Source organism: Leishmania major, chromosome 26 (assembly GCF_000002725.2).
Source record: "Leishmania major strain Friedlin complete genome, chromosome 26".
Taxonomy (NCBI): domain Eukaryota; phylum Euglenozoa; class Kinetoplastea; order Trypanosomatida; family Trypanosomatidae; genus Leishmania; species Leishmania major.
The window spans coordinates 389,214-414,074 of NC_007267.2; the positions used below are offsets into that span (position 1 = coordinate 389,214).

The 24,861-nt window shown below is 64.2% G+C and overlaps 5 protein-coding genes across 5 annotated transcripts; all 5 read left to right on the top strand.

Annotated features, from left to right (window-relative positions):
* Window positions 1-202: 202 nt before the first annotated feature.
* Window positions 203-5,518, top strand: LMJF_26_1190 (conserved hypothetical protein; the record flags this gene model as incomplete). The annotated part of the gene is made up of 1 exon (XM_001684071.1): window positions 203-5,518. The coding sequence occupies one exon, from the start codon at window positions 203-205 to the stop codon at window positions 5,516-5,518; it is 5,316 nt and encodes a 1,771-aa protein (XP_001684123.1).
* Window positions 5,519-6,352: 834 nt separating this feature from the next.
* On the top strand, window positions 6,353-8,293 carry LMJF_26_1200 (conserved hypothetical protein; the record flags this gene model as incomplete). The annotated part of the gene is made up of 1 exon (XM_001684072.1): window positions 6,353-8,293. The coding sequence occupies one exon, from the start codon at window positions 6,353-6,355 to the stop codon at window positions 8,291-8,293; it is 1,941 nt and encodes a 646-aa protein (XP_001684124.1).
* An 855-nt stretch (window positions 8,294-9,148) lies between these two features.
* On the top strand, window positions 9,149-10,393 carry LMJF_26_1210 (putative aldo/keto reductase; the record flags this gene model as incomplete). Its single annotated transcript, XM_001684073.1, has 1 exon — window positions 9,149-10,393. One exon carries the CDS (start codon window positions 9,149-9,151, stop codon window positions 10,391-10,393), a length of 1,245 nt encoding a protein of 414 aa, XP_001684125.1.
* A 669-nt stretch (window positions 10,394-11,062) lies between these two features.
* LMJF_26_1220 (conserved hypothetical protein) lies at window positions 11,063-13,075 on the top strand (the record flags this gene model as incomplete). The annotated part of the gene is made up of 1 exon (XM_001684074.1): window positions 11,063-13,075. One exon carries the CDS (start codon window positions 11,063-11,065, stop codon window positions 13,073-13,075), a length of 2,013 nt encoding a protein of 670 aa, XP_001684126.1.
* Window positions 13,076-14,747: 1,672 nt separating this feature from the next.
* On the top strand, window positions 14,748-24,077 carry LMJF_26_1230 (conserved hypothetical protein; the record flags this gene model as incomplete). The annotated part of the gene is made up of 1 exon (XM_001684075.1): window positions 14,748-24,077. The coding sequence occupies one exon, from the start codon at window positions 14,748-14,750 to the stop codon at window positions 24,075-24,077; it is 9,330 nt and encodes a 3,109-aa protein (XP_001684127.1).
* Between the last annotated feature and the right edge of the window lie 784 nt (window positions 24,078-24,861).

A 24,861-nucleotide genomic window follows, 5' to 3' on the forward strand; every position in this document is an offset into this window, starting at 1 on the left:
TTCTCGTTCGCGTCTGTTTCGCTGAGCGTTCCTTCGCCGCGGAGGCTGAGCGCGTTTCTGCACGACGCGTATCCGCGCAGCACCGTTGACGCCGGCCACGCCCGCGGAGGGGGCGCAGGAAAGGGGGCTCGTGGACGCACCCGAGTGTCATTGCCCCTCCCCCCCCCCCACACACACACGCACACACGCCTTACCGCCTTTCATGTCCTCTTGGCCAACGCCTGCGGGGGTGGGGACGTTCTATGTCAACGATTTCAAGGCACAGATCGCATCTATTCTGGGGTCCCACGCCGCGGCGACTGGCACCAGCCCCTCCGGCTCACCAGCAACAGAAGGCTGTGGTGTCGCAGGGCGCCCCCAAGCGCGCCGGGAAGGAGGTGGCGGCCTCAGTCAGAGCAATTCACCTTTCCGGCACGGCAGTGGCATTGGGGGCTTCGACAGCGTCACGCCGCCTCCAGAGGTAGTGCCTTACTCCGTCTCCGCAAGTCGTGGGACGCCGCTAGTGACGCCAACGCGCGGCAGTGGCGCGAATCGTTCTGGAGAGCGCGCGAAGAGTGCGCGCCGCAGCTCCCGTGCGGCGCCGCTGCTCGACACGTCCGCTGTTTTTGTGACACCCACGCCGCAGAAGCAGCGGCACCACCACCTCTCCCCCGCCATGTCCGCGCGTGACAATAAAAGGAAATCAACACGCGCTAGGCGTGTAACCACGTCGGCATCGCGACGGCGCAGCCCAAAGCGGGATGGCGCGCAGCGTGTCGGCAGCCCATCCGCAGGGCACACGAACGTCACCCTCGCCACCGGCGTGGGCGGCGGCTACGCGATTCACGTAAACCGACACCCCCTCTACTCCGGTAGGGGAGCACCGCAGCGGAGATGCGCCTCCCCTCCGCCGGCTGCTGGCAAGGCCGCCGGCGTGCAAGGGGGCCTCGCCATATCCGTCGAAGCGAACACCGTGCGGCGGCTGCAGAGAGGCGGGGCGGAGAAACCGGCGGCATCGGTGGCAGTGACTCAAACCGCGCCTGTCAAGGCTGCTACGGCCTCTGGTGTCTGCGCAACGGTGAGCGCAGGCCAGACGAGACCGTCGGCGCAACGCGGTAGCATCATCGAGCAACTGGCGGCAGCCACCCAGACGAACGGCGGTGATGGCTCCACGCTGGGACAGGCCGCACACGAGCCGCACGCTAACGCCTCCGTGGCAAGGTCATCGAGTCCGCGAAAGTGTCCTCGGCCGCATTCCGAGAGTAAACTGCGGTTGTCAAGGCTCACCGGCGGCAGCGACACTAAGCCCCTGGGTCCGCTGCGGCTGCAGGATCGAATGCGCATGCACCTGCAGCAGGCGTCGTTCAATGTGAGCGTCAGCGCTGCTGGCGAGGCAGACAGGCGCTTGCCGAATGACACGCTCGTCCTTGCGGGCCCGGAACAGGCGCCTGACGGAGAGGAGAACCCCATGTACGCTCAGCTCAAGGCATTCCAACTGCCCCAGGCGCACACAGCCGCGCCCCCAGCCCCTGCGCCACCCTCTTTGCCGGGCTCAGCACCGACCGGCGGCACATCCGCAGCAGCGCCCTCCGCTGCACCACCCCCTCCAGCTGCGCCAGGTGCAGTGACAGCGGCGGCGGTGACGGGCCTAGCTTCTGCGCCAGCACCGGCACCTGCCGCTGGCGTACCCGCCCCAGTAGTGCCCCCTCCTCCACCAGGAGCCGACGTCCTTGCCGCTGCCGCCTTCGTAGGCGCACCTGCGGCTAGCCCAGCGCCGCCGCCGCCACCACCACCACCGGCGGTCGCAGCAGGGGCAGGAGCCGCCAGCGCACCCGCCGCGGGCAGTTCGGCGGCAGGAACGGGTGCGTCAGCTGCTGCCGCCGCTTCCGGCACACGGCTCTCTGCACAGCCGGTCTCTGCGCGGGTGCCGACAAAGGAGATGACGGAGGCGGAGGAGGAGCGCTTGTTGCGTGACCTCGCCGCCGCGTCACATCACAACCACCGGTGCGCGCGGCCGCCGCCGTCAGCCGGCTCGGCTGTCCCCGCCACGGACGCCGGCCTCACTGCCGCGATAGAGACGGCGCTGCAGCTGCGACGCGAAGCGAACAGCGGCGCACTCCACGGCTGGCGGAGGCCACCGGCAAACGTGCTGTTGCCTGACCCGACGCTGTCCGCGCCTACGTGGGTGGTGCTCAAGTCGGCACCTGCCCAGGAGGCGCAGCAGGCAGCCGCCGCGGCTACTTTTGCACGGCCCAGTGGTGGAGCCTCTGTGGACCGCTCAGCATCACGGGCGGATGATATGCCAGCCGCCGCGCACGAAGTCGCTGAGAACGCCGCTGACGGCGATGAAACTGCGCGGGTATTGGACTGCATCGACTACCACGCGCCGTTCCAGTGCGTCCTCCGTCCCGAGTACGTGGAGCACGACCTCGTGCCAGCGGCCTTGAGCGTGGGAGTCGTCGCCCACACCGGTATGGATGACCCCATGAAGTCTTGGCATACCAACCGCACCACCCCGGGCGCAGCGGCGGCGGCGGTGGAGCAGAGGGATAATGTCAATGGGGATGCGCTCGCTGCAGTGGCAGCAGCCAGCAGCGACACCGCGGTGAAGACGCTAGCTGCGCAGGCCGTCATTTTGCGTGACCCGCTCTCTCTCCTCGCATGCGAGCACCTCGCCGAGGACACAATCGATATCGCCGCTCGCCGCCGCGCATATCTATCGTCGATGGATGCGTTGCACGGCATCACGCGCGGCGGTGCGCTGGTCTCCACGCTGCAAGAAGCCTCACCACTGGGTGCGGTGTTCTGCGAGCTGTCGTACCCGGCCAAGGTACTGCTTTCAGCGATCCTGTACATGCGCTCGCTCGGGGCGCTGCCGAGCCTGCTGCGAGTTGGCCCACTCACCGAGTACAGTCCCGTCGTGGACAAGGAAAACTGCATCGAGCTTGTCTTCTACAACCCGCCCGACGACGAGCAGGGCGTGCGAGCGGCACAGGAGGAGCAGCACAAGTCGGGGCAGCTGAAGCCCTCACGGCATCCCTTTGAGCGAGAGCGCGCGGTGGGCGCAACAGTCCTTCACAGTCAAGTGCCAGCTCGTCGCGTGTCGCTCATCGAGGCTGTGACACCGACGAACGCCCCGGGAAGGGCGCGTTCGCAGCCGCACGCGGAGGGGCAACCGAGAAGCAGCCCAGGCGCGTTGTTCCGTAGCCGCTCAGGCAGGCAGTACGGCAACACCCGCAGTTTCACGGGCGACTCCCTCGCCGGGAAAGGTGAGGCGCACGCAAGCCACGCGCACAGCTACACAGACCCGTCCCCGTCGCCGCTGCAGAAGCGGCGGCCAACCGCCCTTGAGGACCGGCTGATGAGCACGCTGTCCGCGACGGCGAGGCGGCGGGCCGGCTCTGCGACCTCCCGGAGCGTCAGCTCTGCCGCTGTCACCTCGCACACCGTTTCACCGCACCGATTCTTTTCTCGCGCGATCTCCACAAACCTGGCTGGGCCGCAGCTGCATGACACGGAGGCCTCGCTAACGGCGGCTGACACTCTCGACGGAGTACGGCGTTTGCCTGGCGCTGATGGCGGTGAGCCGTGTCCCTCTGAGAGCGGTGGCTCCTGGCTACTGCGCAACGCGTCGCAGGACGGGCCCGCGCGGCACGTCTTTGCTCGCCAGGTAGGTGACCCGGGCACCAACGCTGATGAAAGCCTAAGCGGGAGTGACAACGTCCATCGCAGCTACGCTGACCTCGCCTCTGGCCGCCAGCGCCGCCAGAAACTATCCCAGCTGCCAGCCAAGCTGCAGGGGTGCGGCTCGGGGTACACCAGCACCTTCGCCACTCCCGTCCCGCGCGTGCGCATTACACCTCCATCTGGTACGTCGGCAAGCGGCGCATCTGGCGCGCCTGCCCAGACCTCGGCCACTACCGCGACAGGCTCGTCTGCCCTTCGACGCAGCTCCGTCACCGTTGCGCTCGAAGACCTGCAGCGGGCGGCTGAGAGGGGCGGCGTGTCGGCTGCAGCGCGCGCGGCAACCGCGCCCGCGTTGCCATCACACTCACTCCCAGATCGCGCCGACCCCTTATCCGCCGTCACGCAGCCTGCCAAGGCGATGCCACCGCGGCTGCCGACGCACTTTGAAGCGGGCCAGTCGGCCACCGCTTGTGGCACGAGGGGCGCGGCAACGCCCGCAAGTGGCTCAACACCGGCAAGCGCGCACGGCCCCGGCGTCGCCCGCTTTCCCACGGGGGAGCAGGAGCTTTGCGTCGTCTTGCGCGCCGTCGTGGCGCAGAAGTCGCACGTGTACTCCTTCGGCAAGGCAGAGACAGTGCATGTGTTGCCCCCGCTGCCGCGGCGCAGCACCGACGACGACGACGACAAGGCGCTGCTGCGCAAGCAGACGACACAGAAGGCGGAGATGGAGCGCCTGGCCACGGACTCTTCGAGCCCCCTACACAAATTCCTTTGTGGCGGTGACAAGCTGCGTGGCGAGGCGAAGATAGAGGGGGACCAGTGGAGGGCTGTCTTGCTCGATCGGGCGCGCCGCGCTGCCGCCGCGGCGCGTCAGCACGTCCCGGTCGCGGTGAATGAGAAGGGCATGCAGACGTCGGCTGACTACGGCGACCTCGTTGTAGCCTTTGTTCTGAGCGGCAACGCGTCAGAGCTGTGCGGTTCGGTGCCGGACATGATGGAGCTGGAGGCGCTGCGGTACCGCATTTTCTCGCTGCTGGGGTACAGCGCGAGCGACCCGGCCGGAATGCAGGCGGTGAAGGAGGCCGCTGGAATAGGTGGAGCATCCGCTGCCGCTCAACCGCCAGCAGAAGCAGTCACGCGGTCTTGCACGACAGCGCCTTCGCCTCTCGAACCAAATCTGGCCCGTCTGCAGCAGCACTTGGCCTCTTTCGAAGCGTTCCATACCCCGGCCTCACCACACCCGAAAGCCAGGGAGACGTCGTCGTTCGGTGCGTCATCTGCGTCGCCGTGCGCCTCTTTAGTGAGGGGCCAGCGGCGGCCCAGCTTCTTCGAAGACGTGCTGCAACGAGCGGATCCTCTGGCGGATTTGGACAACGGCGACGGCAAGAGGGAGCGCTACCCTACCGAGTTCGATGTGCAGCAGAGGCAGACGACACTGCGGCAGAGGCAAACGCAGGATGTACAGGCGCTAATGCTACAACGCTATCCGATCTACCGCGCCTCAAGCGTCGCGGAGAGCACTCTGCAGGCCTTCTTCGCGGAGGCAAAGGAAGCAGTCGTTGCGGCGCGTCAGCAGGCGCGACGGCGCGACGACGCCAAGTCATCCAGCGGCCGCCCCAGCACTAGTGGTCGTCGCTTCTCGTCACCTGACCAGTCTTTGGACCCTCTTACGCGGCACACACGCGGCGACGCGACGACGACCGCGCTGCAGGATTCGGAGCGCGATCTGCTGCGCTTCCGCCCTATGAGCCTAAACAGCTTCCACCGCGAGCTCACTGACGCTGTGCAGTACGCGCTGGATCTGCAGATTCGGCAAGGCAAGAAAGACGTATTGCACGCGCTCCACATGTAGCGTCTCTGTTTCTCCAGTGTCTCTGTGCCGCTGCCGGTGCGCGGTTCGTCGATGGAGGATGGACGTGTGACACACACGCACATGTATAGATGCCTCGATACGGTGTTGTGCACATGGGCATGTGCACGCGTGCGGGCGTGCCGGCGTCTTCCCCGCTCGTGCGCTTCTCTACACTGCCTCGGGTGCCTAGATCATCATGCAAGCATAGAAACAGCGACAAGAACGAAAACGACTAACAGCTCCTCAAAGGCAAGCAGCGTCGATGCCGGACGATGGCGACCCGCTGCAACGCACCTCTCTCTCTTTCTCTCTCTCTCCGTGGCTGCCTAGCGGTGTGCGCGCCTCAGCACTTGGCGACTATGCGCGCTGAAAGTCGGTCATGCCATGAGACCACCGCCGCGCCGATGCTGGGGTGCACGGGGGATGTGCGAAAAAGAAATTGCGAGAGCAAGAGATGGTGGCGTCGAAAGGTGCCTCGTGGGGATGACAAGCGCGCCCCTCCACAACTAAACAGGGCTCGCATGCGGAGCTCCGCGGACTACGGCGGCTGCGGAGAACCGCACATGCTAGGGACGCTGTGCGCATCTCCCCTTCGGCGGGATGCATCGCGTGAAGAGCCACGGCTGCCACGGAACCCGCACATGCGTGCACACGCCAGGCCCCTCTCTCTCTCTCTCTCCCACTGCCTGCACCACCGTCCTCCTCATCGTCACCCCCTATCCATCCTCCACTACCACTGCATCCATCTGGGTCACCCCATCGCGCCCACTGTCCCTTGGCATGGGTGTCGCTTTCCGTTGAGGCCCTTCGGAGCAGCCCCCGCTGCGAGAAACGATGTCGCGCTTCACCATTCGGCGCTTTGTTCTGCAGAACATCATCGCTGTGGCGGCGCGCTGCCCCTCCGCCACCGTCGCCTCGGCGGCTGTGGCAGTCATGACGGGTGGCACGGGGCCTGCGTCGGCCTCTGCTGCCTCGTCCTCCTCGACAGGCAGCTGGGTGCGGCGCATGCTCGTCAAGAGCCGCGCGGGCTCGACATCGGCGTTCTCGTCGCACTTTGCGCTTGTCACGGAGGCGGAGATGGAGCGGATCCGGCGGTGCCGTCGAGAGGACGCCGAGGAGAGCCGCGTCGTCCTAGCCACATGCCCGAGTCGCTCCGTACTGCGTGGCATTGGCGGCGGCGCTCTCAACGTGGTTCTCGGCTTTGTCATCTCACCGCTCGTCCTCCTCGCCGTTTCCCTGGAGCGTGTACGACTCGGCAGCGGCGTGAGTGCACTGTGGACGGCGCCGTGCTACGGTCTCCTGTGGGGCGGCGTCTTCCTCGTCTGCGCCCAGTACGCGGCGGTGCAGCAGGTGGCTCTCAGCTCCTACTATAGCTGCGTGGCGACGCCCCTGTACTACTGCGTAAACCGGCGTCCCATGGCGGATGTCGCCGCGTCGGCATCGACTTCTGCGCCACGCGCGCGCGCGTGGACGTGGAACGGGCTCCGCTGCTGCTTCGAGGCACCGCAGGGAACGCCGAACGCCCACCATCCGCTCCTACAGCTCTACGAAGACCCATCGGTGTTGCGCGAACGTGCCATGAAGCGTGTTACCCGTCGGGACAAGGACAGGATCAAGAGGAAGGCCAAGTACAGCGGCAAAGCCAAGACGGGCGGCACAGACGGCGTCGCGGACGACGACTACTATGGTCTGCTTGGCGTGCCAACCGATGCCACGCCACGGCAGATCAAGGAGGCCTACAATACAAAGGTGCTCCACATCCACCCAGACCGCAACCCAAGCCCGGATGCTGCGCGGCAGTTCGACCGCGTTACGAAGGCCTACCGCGTCCTGTCGAGCCCGCAGAAGCGCAAGAAGTTCGACCTCGGCGGTACAGAGGGCGTCGAGGACACCGGCGCTCGAAAGCGTGACGCCGTCCGCGCCCTTTTCGGTGGTGAAGAGGTGCACCGCATCGCGGGGGACGTGTTCATGAGCAGCTTCTCGCAGCGCGTGATTGACGGCCTCGACTACACTGGCGAAGAGCTTGCGGTGCTGCGCCAGCGCATGTACGAGCAGTGCCGGGATGAGCTGCTGTGCAATTACCTAGTGCACTACGACGCAGCAGCGGCGGCTAGCAAGAAGGTGGCGGACGAGAAGAAGCGCAGCGGCAGCTGCAGAGGCCCCTGGAAAGGTGATGCTCTTACCATCCGGCTGCGCAATATCCTCAGCACCGGGCTTGCGAAAGAAGTGCTGCATACCATCGGTCATGAGTACAAGCGAGTCATTGCCTATTTCGACATGGAGAGGAGGCGACCCAGCGGCAGCGGTGAGGCCGGAGAGGCGAACGGCGGCGCGTTACCGTCGCCTGTCCGCGATGCAGTAGCACCTCACTCGAAGAGCGTGTCTCTCCCTTTCCTCGTGGTGGCTCGCGCGAAGCTCTACTTCAAGACAGTCGGTCCACACCGCTGGCAGGTGCGGCGACAGAAATTCACGTATCTTGCCGCGGTGCGCGGCCGCACTTTCAAGGACTCGGAGGCCATGGTGGACCTGGCGTGGTACACGTCTGTACAAGAGCTGGAGGCGACGGCGAACACCGTCGCTCTCGCGCTTCTGTACGACCCGCAGCTGCCGGCGGCCGAGGCCGCACGCCGACGGGATGCGCTGGAAGCTCTGGCAGACACGTTTATTCTTTACGGCCAGCCGTACAAGGGTGCGAACAAATCCACCATGAACCAACTGATGAACTCGATGCGCGAGTATCAGCAGCAGAGGCAGCGCGAGAAGGACACTCAGTAGTGCAGCTGCTTAGTGCTTTTATCGTGGCGCGCTTCGCAGAATCGCGGATTGCAAGGGAGGCGGAGAATCGGTGTGCAGGTGGCGGAGAGCGGCGAGGATAGATAAGATGGTGCGTGTTCGCCGGGGAGCTTGGGTCTGAAACGAGATTGTCGGCTCAGCATCCATTCGCTGGTTGTTTGCCCCCTTTCCCCTCTTCTCCCCATCTCTCCGGCTGCCTCTCATGTCTGTTTTAGGCCTGCATCTGACAGCGCGTCTTGCCGGCGTCCAATGTGCGCGCATCCGCTCCTCTTCACGTAAGTGGCGTAACAGACAAGCGCGAAAGCAGCGGCTGAGACGAACGAAAAATAAAGGAGGAACGCCGACACAGCCGCAAGGGGAAAGTGCGAGAGGCGCGCGAAGTGTGAGCAAATGGTGGTGGGGGGGGGGAGGGGGTGAGCGCGCAGGTACCGCCGCGTCATGGCCGCTGCTTCGCGCGCCCCTCGCACTGTTCCACCGAACTACCAAGCGGTCTGGCCGATGTGTCCTTGACGGAAATGCCCTGCCTTGAGTTTAGATGGAAGTGTGCCATGTCGGATGACAGGGAGAAGAGCGGCACGTGTGTCTGCAGCTCTGCAGCCTCTCTCAAGACCCCTTCCCCAAACCTCGGCCCGCTTCGTTATGGCCCACCCGCTGTGCCTGTATGGAAGTGCCGCGCAACCGCCTCTTCGTCCCCGTCCCTAGTGCTGCGTGGTTCAGTTTAATACGCTACACCTCCCACTGGCCCCGCGGCTCGCCTCTCTTCGTCTCCCATGTCGGCCCTCATCGTCTGCACCACTTCCCCCTGCCCTTTCCTACTCTGCACGCGCGCAGGCAAAAATGCAAATGACCACGACGGCTGCTGCTGCTAGCTTTCTTCCATCCCTGCCATTCGGGGTGCCTCCGATCGGCATCGGCACCTACGAACTTCGTGGGGACGCCTGCGTGAGCGCCGTGCGGGCCGCTCTCCAGATGGGCTACCGTCTTATCGACACCGCTGCGGCGTACCGCAACGAGGAGCTTGTGGGTGAAGGCATCAGCAGCAGCGGCGTTCCGCGAGCGGACCTATTCATTGTGGTGAAGATCGCGATGAAGAGCATGAGTTCTGACGAAGCGGTGCGGCAGGGAATCCTCGACAGCATCCGCAAGCTTCGCATCGACTACGCCGACTGTGTGCTGATGCACTGGCCGGGGTGCGGCGGACTAAAGCCACAAGACGCATCAGGTCATCGAGCGGCCCGCGCGCGGTGCTGGCGCATCATGCACGAGCTGCAGGCTCTGGGAAAAGTGCGCTACTGTGGTGTGTCGAACTTTCTGCCGCGGCACTTCAAGGAGCTGAACTGCTTTCACGACGACGACGGTGGGTGTAGCGAGGATGAGGCCGTCGCTGTGGCGGCGCAACCGCATGCCTCCATCATTGGTGAAAGGAACGCAGACGTTGAGGCTCACAGGCATTGCGGCGACATGAGCAGCGCCTCCTCACCCTCGTCTTCCGAGGCATGGCCGGCTTCTGCATCGTCGCATCCGCTTTTGCCGCCCATCCTGAATCAGATTGAGCTGCACCCTCTCTGCATTCAGCGTGAAGTCGACACGTACTGTCGCGGGCGCCACGGTATGCTGCTGCAGCAGTACTCCCCACTTGGCAAGGGTGACGCGCGTCTCTTGAAGCACCCGCGACTGCTTGAGGTGCACGCGCGGTACTTTTCGAACCAGAGCGCTGGGAATCATGTGTCAGAACCACCGCAGGCGGCGTCGCCTGAGGCCGTCAAGTCGTACTCTTTGGAGGACATGATACTCATGTGGGGCCTCGCACAGGGCTACTGCACGCTGGTGCGGAGCCACAGGCCTGACCACCTCCACGCCAACTTGGATGCCGCTCGCGACTATTTTGCCTCTGTGGAAGCAGTCGCGAAAGGAGCAGGCAACGGCGGCGGTGGCGGCGAAGCATCCCGGGCTTTGGCTGGCACGGCACGCGCGCTACTGACAGCGGAGCAGCTTGATGTTATTCGACATCTCCGTGCGCACATTGGCGTTGAGGACAATCAAGACATGCATCTATGCTGGTGCAGCTCTCAAATCGCTTGATGTGTTGCCCTCTCGGGGCGGCGCGGCTCAGTGGCGCTCACATGAAGCATTGAGCGGGATGGAGTCGGTAGTGTCGGGTTTGCACCCTGTCCCTACCGTTGGCGCTGTATATCCCTAGCCCTCCCCATTCCCCACCTTCGTGATCACTCAATCCAGTGCTGACTCTGCTGAGCCCTCGATGGTACGCACACGCACAAAAACGTCAGCGCACACCCTGCAAAGCATGTTCACGCCATGTCGGGCTGATCCTCCGCTCGGCTCCGCGTGCGTCCGGTCTCACCTTGCCTCAGGCACGTTTATCAGCTACTCGCACGTACTTCATCGTGCCGCCCTACCAGCGTGCTCGCAGGAGGTTCTTCCCTCTTTTGACATATTGGCGCTGCAACAGTGAGGCAGGGCCCCACGCTTCCTCCTGCCACGGCTCTCAAACCCTCCCTCCTGCCTCTCCTCACACGATTTCTTTCTCTTTCCGCATGCATGCGGCGCTCTGCCGCAATCGAGGCCAGTTGTGCGTCCACCCCATCCGAGTGCAGCGCACACACGCGTAGAGGCGATACACGTTCACACTTGGCGCGTGCCACCCCTTCAAGCTGCGCCCTCTCTCGTGCTCCCGCGCACCTCCCCTCGTCTCTGAACCCCCCCCCCCTCCGTCCTAGAACTGGCACGCCAATGTCGTCCACTGACATCCGCAGCACCAACGACATCACCTCGACGGCGGTGTCGGACACCAATGACTCCCTAGCCACGTCCTCCGGTGGCGCGAACAACACGGCAAACACGCTCACCACCGATGTCATCATCCGCGAGTGCATCAAGCAGGGCTTTTATCGCAACCCCATCTGCAACGAGAAGCTGTACTTGCACAATCGTGGCTACGACAGCATTGCCCCCACCGCCTTCGAACCCTACACGGATGTAAAAGTGCTCTGGCTGGAGGGCAACGGACTCTCGGTGCTGCCGTGCGGCGGTGGCTATACGCAGGTGCGCCCGCCAGCGCGCGTGGACCCGTTTGCGGCGGAGCTGGAGGCGGCCGAGGCTGAGCAGGCCGCAGTGCCGGCTAGGTTTTCGGTACAGCACGTAGACCCCAGCACAGAGGCGATGCACCACCACCAAGACGCGCTCTCACCAAACGTCGTTGCTCAGAAAGAGTCCTCGCTTCCGCTGGCGGCCGATGTGCCGCCCAAGGACCGCGACGCCTTCAGCTCCCTCTACCCAACCGTGCGCCAGCTGTACCTGCACAACAATCTCTTCCGATCGATGCCGGACCTCTCGCGGTTCGAGAGACTGGACGCGGTGAACTTATCAGGCAATTTCTTCCAGACGGTAGAGCCGCACTGTGCCCACTACGACTCCGCGGTGTGCCAACACCATGCCAGTGAAGTGGCAGACGGCACATCACCGACGTCGGCAATGACCTCCGGTGCGAGTCCATTGCTCTCCAAGAGCCTGCAGCGCGAGCAGGAGCAGCGGCGGCAGCAGGTGTCGCCTGACCCTTACAGCGCAGGCGGAACTGCGCCATCTGAGGATTTGACCGTGGTCGCCTCGCCAGAAGACGCTAAGCGGCAGCGTACCATGCAGCTGGAGCGCTACCGTCACACCGCCGATGTCTTCTCGGTCTTCTGCGGGCACAGCCCACTGCCGGAGAGCGAGGAGGCGGAGGAGGCAAGGGATGAGGACCGCCAGCGCAGAGTCTCATCCTTGCCCCTCAAGCAGCCGCCACCACCGGCACCGGAGCACCGCAACCCGTGCAGCTCGCTGCGCAATCTCAACCTGGCAGGCAACCGCCTGCAGGGTTTCGAGGACTGCCTCGGGCTTCTCTGCTACCGCTCGCTGGCGGTGCTAGACCTCAGTCACAACCACATCGCGGACGGCGAAGCACTGCTGCTGATCCTCGAGCGCCTGCCGCGCCTGCAGTCGCTCAAGCTCTCCGGCAACCCACTCGTCCGGTCGCTCCCGCGCTACCGCAAGCGCGTCCTGTCGCGGTGCAAGAGGTTACTTCACTTGGACGACCGCCCGGTATTTGCTGAGGAACGCCGAGTGGTCACGGCGTGGGCCATCGGCGGCGACGACGGAGAGGAGAAGGAGCGGCACGCGATTCAGGAAGAAAGGGCCGCGGCGGAGAAGAAGCGACTGGAAGACTTCCGCCGCCTCATCTCGCGCCATCAGCGCACCGGTGCTGTTGAGGCGCCGCACGAGGACTACATAAACGCCATCACCACGGTGGCAGCGCTGTCGACAGCGGCGGACACGGCCGACAGCCACGGCCGGAACCGCGCCGGTCGAAGCTCCACAGGGACTGTGCAGCGGCACAGCCGTCCGCCGACGTCCGACCCCGACTCCTCTTCCACCAGCTCTGAAAGTGAGGATGACGCTGATGATGACAACCAAGCCGGCAGCGGCACAGGTGAGCAGTCAGCCGCGGCGATGGGGGCATTAGTGGCGAATGTGAGCAATACTGCTGCGCAGGCCGACGTCTCTGCTGCTGCTGCAGTCGGAATGATCGCCAGCCAACACGAGAACAAGCCGCCCAGAGAGGTTCGAGGCGCATCGTCGTCGCAGCTGCAGCAGCAGCAGCAGCAGCGTGTGCTGAGTTCGAATCAGCGTGTCGAGGCGGCAGCATCGACCGCCGCAGGCGCAGACGACGACGAAAACAACGACATTTTCGTTCCCAACGCAGTGTAAAGAGAAAGGCGAAGCGAAAGACGAAGCCAATGTGGAGGAGGGGGGGTGTATGGGTGTGTGTCCTGCTGGTGTTTGCCGTGGTGACGCTTCTGGTGGCCGGTGTGTCACTGGCGGCAACCGCCGACTTAGCGGCTGGTTCACATACACGTCAGCACCATCCGCACTGAGGTTGTTTTCCTTTGATTAGTTGAACACGCCGATGTTCCGGCCACCACCAGCTCCCTCCCCCTCCCCCAGCCTAGCAGCCGTTTCACCGGCGGTAAGGCAACGACTATGGTCGTGCTTTTTCTTCGATGGCCCATTCTCCTATACCTGTGCTGGGCGACGCAGCTCGAGACAGAGCATCTGTATCAGCGGCTTGGTCACAGTGGTGGTGGTGGTGCGGCCATGATACGCCTTTGCTGGTGCCTGCCTCCCTCATCCGCAGCCGAGTCTCGAGCTCGAGGAGCATGTAGAAAGGACAGACCGAGTCTAGTGTTCATGGAAGTGGGGCACTTACAGACACGCACGCACGCGCATGAGCACATGGCGCGGCGAACTCCGCCATCCTCTCCCTTCCTCACGTCTTTTCGCTTTGTTTCACATGTACATACTTTGAGAGAAGGGAGTGGAAAAGGGCGGGAGCGTGCTGGTGCATCGCTGTGCTGCTCCGTGTCTGTGCATCTTACACGACAACTAAGGGGGATAACGTAGGCAGTAGAGGCGGTGGACAGCGTGTGCGCATGGATGGATGCTGCAGACGTATTCTATCGTGATGACGAGAAAAGGAGGCCTGCATCGCAGCCGAAAAGGGAGGGCAAGGAGGCGCGATAAAGCGAGCCGCACATCCTGCGGTCACTCCCGGGGCATGGTTGCTTTTTCGGCCCAGTGAGGACAAGTGTGCGTGTGTGACGAACAGCCCACCCCCGCCCCGTTTCTCCCGGGGCTCCTCCTTACGCAGACAGAGACAGCGGCAGGGACATGCTAGCTCTTCTTCCTCTGCTCGCCCGCTCGGTGTGGGTGGGTTTATGAACGAGAGAAGCGCACAAAGCAGCTGCAGGTAGCGGTGAGGAAAGCACATACACACGCACACATATATACCTCAGTTCAAGGCTACTCTGCCAGCTGAAGACGTATCGTCAACTCTCCCCCTCCTCTTTCCCTCCCCTTCCCCTCCCCCTCTCTGTGTCCTGCTTCAGCTTCCACATTTGGGGCAGAACAACGCCCCCATCTCCAGCTCGCACCCGTACAAGCGCGCCGCGACCAGACGACCTCTGTCGGCCTCTCTAGGAGGTGGGGCCTTTCTGGTCATAGATGCTCATCATACGCAGAGCAACGCACAGGAAAGCAACCCCGCGTACACGATTGCGCGCATAGACGCGACGCGCACACACTTCTACGCTTCGATTTATACTGTGTATATTGCCTCCATCACCGCCCATAGAGCACGACGGCCTCGTGTTTATCCTCCTCTTTCTCCATGCACTGCGGCCCCTCCCTCCCACAGACACACAGGCACACACACACACACACACACACACACACACACACACAAGCGTTCCGCGAGCTTCATTTAATCACTGCACACAGACATCGCTTGCAAGCCGCATCACCTATTCGCTTGCGGAATTGTTATTTGTCAGCTGTGGCCCTCACCCACGCCCCTCCCCGCTTCGCTCCTTCGCAGCTGGCCATGGCTGACCGCACACAACCGCTCCCGTCGCACACAAAGGCCCTCACGGCCGTGAAACCGAACCTGGAAACGCGCAAGAGTCACCAGCCTGATCTGAGTGGGCCGCGACGCGGCAACCGCGACGCGGAAGATCATCACGGGGAGAACAGAGGTACAGAAGAGGATGCGAAGACGACTCGCGAGCTGCAGGAGCGCTTGCATAGCTGTGGCGAAGCACGTGCAGGCGGCAAGCCCCTCTCTTCATTCTCCTCTGCCGCAGCGAGCGCAGGTCCCACCTGCCTTGTCTCCTTCACGGGTTTCCGTGACGAGGATGAGTGGCAAGAGACCGGCGATGAGAGCAACGACGCGTATGACAACCCCCTTGCGCACGTCGCAGGCGGTGATGCGACACCTTGTGCGGACTCGCTCTCTCTGTGCAAGCAGCTGGTCTCCGTGCTCCCAGGGGTGCGAGTCGAAGCGAAGCTGACGAGCTCGACAAACGTCTTGGTGGCTCGGCGCGGGTTCACAAAGAAGCGGCTGCTCGCCGCTCGTCAAGGAATACCAGTGGTGCTGCCGAAGTGGGTGGCGATGGGATGCCCAGCGCTGCCCACCAGCGGTGGTGCTTGTGGCGCCAGCGGGGCTGCCTCTGCCGCCCTCCATGATCTGTATGCCGTGCCGTGGCTGTATGGGTACACTTTTTCCACCACTGGGCTGACAACGTCGGAGAAGGCGGCGATAGACAGCGTGTGCACCGCGCACGGGGCGGTGGTAGAGCCCTCTCTCACGTGCAAGTGCGACGTGCTGCTCACTAGCGCGGAGTGCGTGCAGGCACTTCAGCGGCTTCTCCGTGCCGACCGAGAAGGTGATGCAGAACAGAGACGCTTTAGGCAGCACCTACGTCACGCAGCGCTGCAGCGCACTGACGCGGGGCTGATGGAAAACTCAGGTGCAGAAATGGCGCCACCTGGCCGACGTGGTGGCGCGCCCAAGGCAACGTGGCTGACCGATAAGGTGCGCTTTGCGCTGGAGCTCGATGTCCCGGTGGTGGACTGCGTCAAGCTGTTCACAATGCTGCGTCTGGACCGCCTGCCGCCGCCGACGTGGACGCGCGGCATAGCAGCGGTGATGTACACGTCGAGCTCGAAGGCGCGCCGACCCTGCGACAGCGACGCGGAGGACGGCCAACGCCAGTACGCGGACGCGCTCGACGGCAGCGACTTCGACGCAATTCTTGACGTCTGTCGTGTGGGCTCACCGGCTGGGGGAAGCTCTGAGTGGACGCGCATCCTCTCCGTCTTCGCCGACCGAGGTGACGCGTCGACAACCGGCTGCGCTCTCCAGAGCGACGTAGGCGTGGCAGATGACGGCAAGGAGGGCAGAATGCCCCCCACCCCACTCAACAGCATCGCCCTTCGGGGGGACTCTAAGCAGTCCTCCTCGTCCTGCACCGACTCGGCGTCGACAGTCTCCGACCCGGATGCGTGGGAGGAGCTGCTGAGCTGCGCACTGGCGTCCTCCCTCGACGAGCAGCAGACTCGGCGCGCGGACGCGTACCCAGGTGTTAGCAGCTCGGCTGACGCCATCAATGCGGCTGACCATCTCACCGGCACCACCCCCACGACAACAAAGGCTACGACTGCTATGACTACCACATCGCCGCCTTTACAAGCTGGCTTGGAGAGGCTGACGGTGAACACAGCCGATGTAGAGGACCTCGCTAATGCAGGCGCGGAGGAGCCGTCGACACAGCAGGTTGTCCTCCCGGACTACTACAGTGCAACCACCGGATCCGGACTTCCTCCACGTTCCTCATCCCAGGGGTGTCATGCTGGCCAAGAGGTGCTGACGGCGACGGCGGATGCCAGCTGGGGCATCGCTGCCGTAGACCCGTCGCCTCGGTGGACAACGAACGCCCTTCTTCACCGTGAGCCCGCGCCACCGCGCCAGTCGAGCCGCACCGACGAGCCGGTCGCATGTGCGCAGCGCGATGGAGCGGACGCAGGAGTGCTTGGGCGACGCACTGCTTCGTACTGGGCCATGCATCGCAGCGCAGAGCGTTTTCAGCCGCAGCTGCCTGCGCGGGATACGGCACCGCAGCACACCGCTGTGATGCATCCTGACGACAGAGTGGCACCGTTGTCGCAGGCATTCGCGGACAGCGGAGAACTACTAGCCGCCACCCACGATTTGGTGGAGTCCTGCGTGGCAGCGGATGAACTGGGCCTGGCATCCGCGCAGCAGCTCGATGCGTGCGACACGAGAGTTTGCGGTGCCACCACGGCACGTCAAGCTTTGCCGCTGCTCGCCATGCATCCGCCGTACCTCACCATATGTGTGCTCGGATGCACCGAGCTGGAGCTGCGCAAGACAGTGCGATGGTGTGAACAGTGCCGGCTGCTGCGCTCTCCTGTGCCAACATCCGCCACAGATATCGTTCTTCTTGGGAGCCGCCTACTCACCAAGAAGCGGTACACGATGCGCCCCGCCGTCGATTCAGGCGACGACGAGAGAGGCACGAAGGGGGGCAAGAAGCAGCGGCCGCAGCGACCCGCACGCCACCGCAGTGCCTTCTCAACTTGGAGCTTCGGCGAGAATCGTCACTGTGGCCACCACGCTGGCCATGGTGTCGCGGTGACCATACGGTACTGGGAGATGGACGCCGCGGTGGCGCAGACGCTGGCGGACGTCTGCGGTATTCCGCGGAGCCGTATGGCCCCGCTCCAGTGGCTCGAGGACGCGGCGTCAGCGGCGCAAAAGGCCTGCGAAACAGCGAAGCTCGCGGCGGAATCGGAGGCGGCGCAGCGGAGTTCCGCGCATGCGTGGACTGTTGACAGCAAAGGATGTTACACCGACACGTGTTGCACGGCAGCCACCACACCACCAGAAACGCTCGTTGGGCTACTAGAGGAGCGGCTTGCGGTAGCGGCAGAGTCCGAGGCGAGTGCAGCACTGGCACGGCAGCCGCTCTTTCACCCGCTCCCGCCGCTCTCGCCCGATCAACTACCGGACATAGCAGACCTCAAGTACTACATACGGGTGCGGCAGGCACCTGCCACCTTGTGGGCAAGCAACGCCACCCCCACAGCGGCACAGGGGCTCGACGACATCGCAGCAGGAGCTGCATCGGCTGGCTTGGAGTCGCGCAAGCAGGTAAAGGGCAGCGAGATGCACTACAGTGCGCGGCCGGCTCTGGGCCACCCTGCGAAGCAGCCGGCGTCCAGCAGCGCACCTGTAGAGGAGGACGACTCGCTGACAGCGGCGACGTCTCTATCTGTGGTTTCAGTATCTGCACCGACAACCTCTAGTGTTCAGCAGCCTCTGCACGCGGAGAAGACTACCCTCGGCGTGGAGGATGCGGAGCACTCCTACAAAGAAGCCTTGGAGACGGCAGGGCGTCGGTTCACTCAGCTCATCGCGCTCCTCCGTGTCACGGGCGACGGCGACGAAGCACAAGGGAGTGCCGGCGCTGCCGAGGTCTACCGTGAAGGACGCGACAAGGTGCTCGCGGCGTGCCATTTCTGCTGCGTCGAAGGCGAGTACGCTCGCGTAGACTGGGCTGTGGTGCGTGGCCTCATCCGCTACGGCGGCGGCCGAGTGGAGAAGCGAGTGGCACACGACTGGCAAACACTTTGGCAGCAGCCGCAGCAGCCTTCCGTGGAAGTGGCGGCTGCAAGCGCTGGTGCGCAGCAGGATCAGGAAGCGCACCGCCGCTTAGCGCGTGCGCTGCGCCGGGGCGTCGCGTATGCAAAGCTGCGGCAAAAGCTGCGTCGTGTGATGGGAGACGTGTGGACCGCACACCAGGCCAGCCGCCAGGCCCGTAGCGAAACGCCCTCTCAGTGCCACGGCGCCGTGTGCGCGAGCGCCGACGCAGAGCAGGCGAATGCGGCGGAGGTGGCCCGCCTCACGGCAAAGCTGCAGCTGATGTCGCATCTATGCCAGCAGGCGCCGGTGCTGTGTCTGCTGCCGCACAGCTTCCAGCGCGCTGCCGGAGATGAGAGCGGCATGGCTAGCGCTGTTGATGCAACCGTCCGACACAAGAAGGGCTTGCCAGGCCGAGCCGCAGTAGGGCCAGCGTCACCTTACAAGCGCCTTCACGCTCTCCGCTACCTCCCTGCTGTAACGATGGACTACGTGCTTGCATGCATCGCCGTCGGCTACTGCCTCAACCCGCACAGCTGCTTCCTATTTGACATGTCGATCCCCAGCGCGCCGGACATGCGTCTCTTTCACCACCAGCACGTGCAGCGAGGCGGCAGTGGCGCACCCTCGCAGAAAGCCACGGCACAGCACACGGAGACTCGGCTACGTCTCGACATCGCGGGAAGCATCACGCCCGAAGGCAATGGTGACGAAGCGGGGCAACGGCCGCACGCTGGTGCTGTAGCCGCTGGCAGCGGCTGTGTTGGCCAAGCTAGGGCGCCACCGTACAGGCCGACCCTTTCAAGCTGGGTGCTGGAGCGCCGTTACAGCAAAACCGACTCGGTGGGTGTGTGTATATCGGTGCTATGGAAGCTTCCCACGCCGCCGGCTGCGGAGGGCGAGAGGTGCTGGTCGCGCGTTGACGTAGCCTCTCCGCCGGCGACGACTGCCACCATCGAGCCTTGTCTCACGCCCGATGCATCGCTGGTGCCGCTGCTCCGCGTGCTGCTTCTGGGGCTTCGCAACGCGGTCGAGGCCTTGGGCGGCCATGTCGCCGATACCTTCTCGCCGTCGGCTGTCACGCACGTCGTGTCGGTGGACGTGGGCGGTATCCTCTCTGGTACTCTCGGCGACGCGTTCACAAGTGACGTGGTGGGTAAAAGGGATGCCGTGGTCAGCAGCAGTGACGGTAGCAGACCTTTTCCGTACTGGCCGACGCAGAGCATCGAGAGCGTTGCGAGCTGCGCCGCGCGCGACGAGGTGTCGTTGGTGGGCCTCGAGTGGTTGGCAGCGTGCGTCGAATGGGGCGCTTTCGTGGATGAAACAGGGTACGCGCCACCGGCCGACCTTCTCGCGCTCGTGCAGGTGGAGAAGCAGAAGGCTCTGCTTGCCTCCGCCCAGGCCGCTCGCACAGCGGTGCACCGACGAGCTGCACAGGCACAAAGGCCGCCGCCGCCGTGGCAATCGCCGAGCCACTGTCGCCTGAGCGAACACCGGGACCATGTAGCCGCGCCCTCTCCCGCCAATCCGGCGCCGTCTGGTGCTCTGACGGCACACGCGACTCGCCGTGTGCCGCACCTTGAGCGGCATCGCAAGCGGATGCGAATCCCGCCACGTGGCGCGTCGGAGTCAGGGGCGCCACACATACCGCCGCATCCTCGGCTGCTGGACTACGGCCCACCGCTCGACAGAGGCGGTGCAGAGATGGAAGAGCCCAACGAGTGTCGCACACCGGTGTTGCAGCGCGTTTCCGGTGCGTCGACGACGTGGTGCGACAGCGGCGGAGAGCCGTGCACGCCTCCCGTCAGAGACGCACCATCGCCACGTAACGTCGCGCAGCACCGTCAACAGTCTCCGCCGCCACAGCCTCTCTCCTCACCGGTGCTGCCTCCGCCTTGTCCGCAGACGCCGTCCGGCCCCCACTCCGCCTCGCAATCCATGACTCTTCGTGCTGGCAGCGCTGGCACTCCGTCTGCTGGCGACCATGGCCACCCCCGTCAGCGTCTCCGTCGCTACTCATCATCTACTTCGCAGCACAATACCCGCTCGCTGCTCGAGCAGCAGGACGCGGAAGCTTACGTGGAGCACCTCGGCAACCTCTTCAACTTCTTTTCCCCCGGATCCACGCCGCTGCCGTCATCGGCGCACCGCTGCCGCGACCGCTCAATCGCCACGCACGCTGATCCCGACGCCAGTACCCCGCAGCAGCTGCGCAGCCCGCTCCTGTCGCACACTCCCTCGCAGTCGCACCCACCAAAGGTCACCTTCACCCCTTGTGAACCGCACCCGCACTGCGAGCGCATGCGTGAGCGCGGTACCTCCGGCGCTTCATCTTCGTCGCAGTGCACGCAGGTGCTCACGCCATCAAAGACGGGAACAACGCTGCAGATGACGGCAGCGGAGACAACGGGTTCCGCGGTAGGTGCCAGCAATGTCTTCTCAACGCCACGGCGTCGTACACTGCGTGGCGCTGCTGCTGCAACGGCTGCTTACACCTCATCAGCAACCAAGAACTCAGCCCTTTCAAGCCTCGACAAGCAGCGTCGCTGTACAGAAGAAGTTGCCATCGGCACGAATAGCTCTGTGGCGGATTTGCAGAGGTGGAGGCCACTGGCAGAAGCTGTCACTGGCCTCTGTGATGTAGAATCTGGTGCGCCGGATGCAAGTGCGCCGCCTCCACAGCTGTCCACCCTACCGAACTTGCTAGGCGGAAGCACGGAGCTGAGTCGCGGCGGCACTGTCGAAGCAAAGGCCGATGGTGTCAGCAGCGCCACGGCCATCAGCTGTGAAGAAGCAGATGCCAAGCAGCGACAGCCTCAAGGCGGTGGCTGCACGGGGAGTGCGCATGACGCCCAAACGCTGGACGAGCTCGCCGAAGGGATGAAGCCGAGATCGATTGGAATGACCGCTGGGACTGCGCAGCAGCACCAAGTTCACAAACGTAGCCGATCAGTTGGAGGGCAGCAGGACGCGAGCCACACGCGCGTCCAGGTGGCGCTGGGTGGGCCACATCACAGTGGACCTGAAGCCTTCTCGTGGGTGCATGATGTTATTCCTGACTCGCAACCGCAGCGACAGGATATCGCGGTGGTAGCGTGCGCAGACAAGGAGCTCATGAGCGGCGATGTGCTGGTGCCCACCACCTTTATCGCGGCAACAGCCGAGGCGTACGGGTCGACTTCTGCCGCGACGGCAGAGACCGCGGCTGGCTCAGGCCATGGCAACGACGCAGCTACCCCTCTGCTGGCCGGCGATCGCGAAGAGGCGGAGCATGAAGACGACGCCAAAGGCGTATCTCCTGCACCAGACGCGATTGACACAGCCCCTGGTCTACCCATTCCCAGGCCACCCACGGCAACAGGGTCGACATCATCGTTGGAGCGCAAGGCTGTGCGCCCTCGTCTCGGATCGTGTAGCGCGCCACGACGGCCCTCCTCGCCCCCGTATCCGTCGCCGCCGTCGACAACGATGGTGGCGGATGTCTATGGAGGAGCGAACATCGTCGCAAACGCGGCCGAGGAGGAACAGCGATGCACAGCGCAATGTGCGCACACCGGCAGCAATGCGCAGGGGCTTTCTCCGTGGTCACGGCACCGGCCACTGAGCCTGTCACGTCGTCCCTCGCCCTCACCTGCGCCGGCACCGTCGCCGTCGCGCACGGAGCCGACGACCCTTGGCGCCGGTACCGCGGCCGCTACTGTTCCCAGCACGACGGTGGCGACATCGTGCACATGGGAGTGCCTGCGCATCTATGTGTTGCATGACTTGCCACACCGAGAAGCACGAGTGCGCCGATGCGAGGAGGCTCTCGAAGCCCTGGCGCGTCGCCGCGACGGGGTGGAGCCGACACCGCATATCGGCGGAGGGCTGCGCACCGCAGAGCCGCACGTGAAACGGGGCGACAACTGCGGCAGCGTTGATGTTGCCTCCGACCCCTCTCTACCTCTCACGGCCCCGCAGCCTGCACCACCTCTCCGCTTTGTGGCTCGCTGCGAGGACGCTGATGTGCTGGTGACGCACCAAATCAACCTCCGTGAAAGTGTCCTTGTGGCGGTGGCGGCCGGGTGCTGGGTGGTGCAGCCGGGGTTCCTGGAGTGTGTCGTCGCTGTCCTCGACGGTGCCTGCTGCTGGAGCGACAAGAACAGCACCACCAGTTTCATGCGGAATCCATGGCCCACGCTGCAGCTGCAGCCGCAACGGCACCTGGCTCTAGCCACGGCTGTAGCGGCGCCGATTACGGCGGCGATGAAGGCGTCTGCACTCTGCGTGGCGCGCCTCCGCAAGGCCTTGCCTACATACGAGTGGACTGCGGAGGTGCTGCCGCGTGTACGGGCGTCGGGGTACCCGCCGGAAAGCGACAGCATGCTCCCGCTGCAGCGGGCGCTGGTGCAGCAGTGTCGCCGGCAACGGCAGATGCGGGAGCAGGCAGCAGGCGGCAGCGTCGCAAGTGAGGACGCGGGACACCCGTTCGCCGGTAGCCGATCACGTCAGCGCCTCTTCGAGGGCAACAGCTTTGTTCTCTTGTCTTCTTTTCCTGCAGTGAATATGTTTTCGGCACGCGGGACGCGAACGACCGAGGTGAGTGTGACGGATGCAGAGAGCTGCGGCACATCATCGCGGGTGCGCGCCATCGAGCGCATCTTGGAGACCGGCGGCGGATGCCTCTGCTGTAGTGTGCAGGTTGGCTCTGTAGCTGCAGACGAGGAGAAGACGGATGGAAGCACCGACATTGTCGCCGCATCCACACACGTTCCGCCTGCCGCGCAACAGCCACTGCGGTGCTGCGTATGTGTGCCATCACTACACGGGCAGGGCCATGAGCCGCTGCGGCGCGGCCTCGCCCACACTTCCGTCCCGGTGGTGATGGACGCGGCGCTCTACCATGACATCCTGTGGCTCGCTTGCTACCAGGTGCACCGGGGGCTTTCGGAGACGCTGTACGTGTTGCTCGATGGAAGCCTCCTCGGCACTAGTGCAGGCGACGATCACGCCGGCACCGTCGTGTGCGTGTCACCGGCGCCACACACGGCTGTCACCGCTGATGCTGCCGCTGCCGCGGGTCGCGCTGGCGAAGAGTCCGACAACGCACACCTGTCGGCCACGTCACCCGTCTCCGAGCACGACCGTATTTCGAAGAAGCGGCGCACCGGGGATGTGGAGGCGCACGATAGTACCCGGCCAACCGCGGAACCGGTATCGGAGGCGGCGACCGTCGCCGCCGGTGCGTTGGCGGTCCCCACCACCTGCACGGTGGCGGCGTGGATCTCTAGCTGGCTGCTCGCCTCCCCGAACGACGGCAGTCTCTCAAAAGCGGGCAATGAGCCACCGCCGTGTCGCCGTGGCTATGCACCAGCTGCTGCACAAGCGATGCGAGGTCATCTTTGTGCTTGCTGCGCGGCGGTGTGCGCGGTTGACGATGATGTGCGTGTGTCAAGCAGCGCCCGCGTGTCATACAACGTGGCGGATGTTCCGTTTGCTGTGCCCTCGGTTCAAGAAGTGCACCAGGCTTGCATCGATGTAGGTGGTGGCGCGAAGGCCGGGTCACCGATGTCTGCAAGCCGCGTAGCTGTCCGTCGCATAGAGTTCCGAAGCACGGGTTGGGCCGGCGCTTGCGTCGCCGCGGGTGGTGCTGCTGTGATGGCCGCTGCCACTGACGGTTGGATGAGGGAGTGTGAGGCGCACACCCTCTGGGGAACTCTTTTCCTGGAGTAATGCTGCTGCAAGAACTGCGACGAGGCGCGCGCACCTCCACACTTTTCGTTCGCGGCAGTGCCGTGTTCGCAAGAGCTTCCATCTGAGGGCAGCACATATTCACGGCATCCCTTCGCCCCTTCCGCGTCGAGGGCCCGTTCGTCTGGTTCTCTGTGCGTCGGGGACGTGCAGCAATCGAGGCACCCGCGTCGCCTGTGATGGGGGCGAAGGATCGACGAAGTCCCCCCGAACACGCTCGCTCTCGGGCGCTTTCTCTGTTATCCTTTCGCCTCTTGCGAGCCCCACACGGCATGCGCCAGTGGGCCGCGCACTGCCACCGTCGTGTCTCGGCACGCACCTTCCTGCCTGCTGTCGCACAACGACGACGACTTTCCACCGCCCTTCTCGTTCCTCACATGCACACACACACACACACACACACACACACACACGCAAACCCCTCACTATCCTCTTCGCCGTGTTCGCGCCTAAGCACACACACGTACACACACACACACACATACACGCATATATATATATATATATATATATCCCTCTCTAGCATCAACAACGTCTCATTTTTGGTTTTGTTTTCGGTGGAACACTCCCTCTCTGTCTGTCTCCCCTCCTCTCTCAACGCGGTAGAGTTGCAGTCAAGGGTATCCGTGGTCAGCGGTGGACGCGCACGCACGTCGCCTTCGCATACAGGAGGCTCAAGGCTACCCGACACGCACTGAGAGCTGTGCAGCTTACGTTAGGCGCTCCCCATCACACGTATTTGTAGACCGGCCCTCACTCGTTGTTT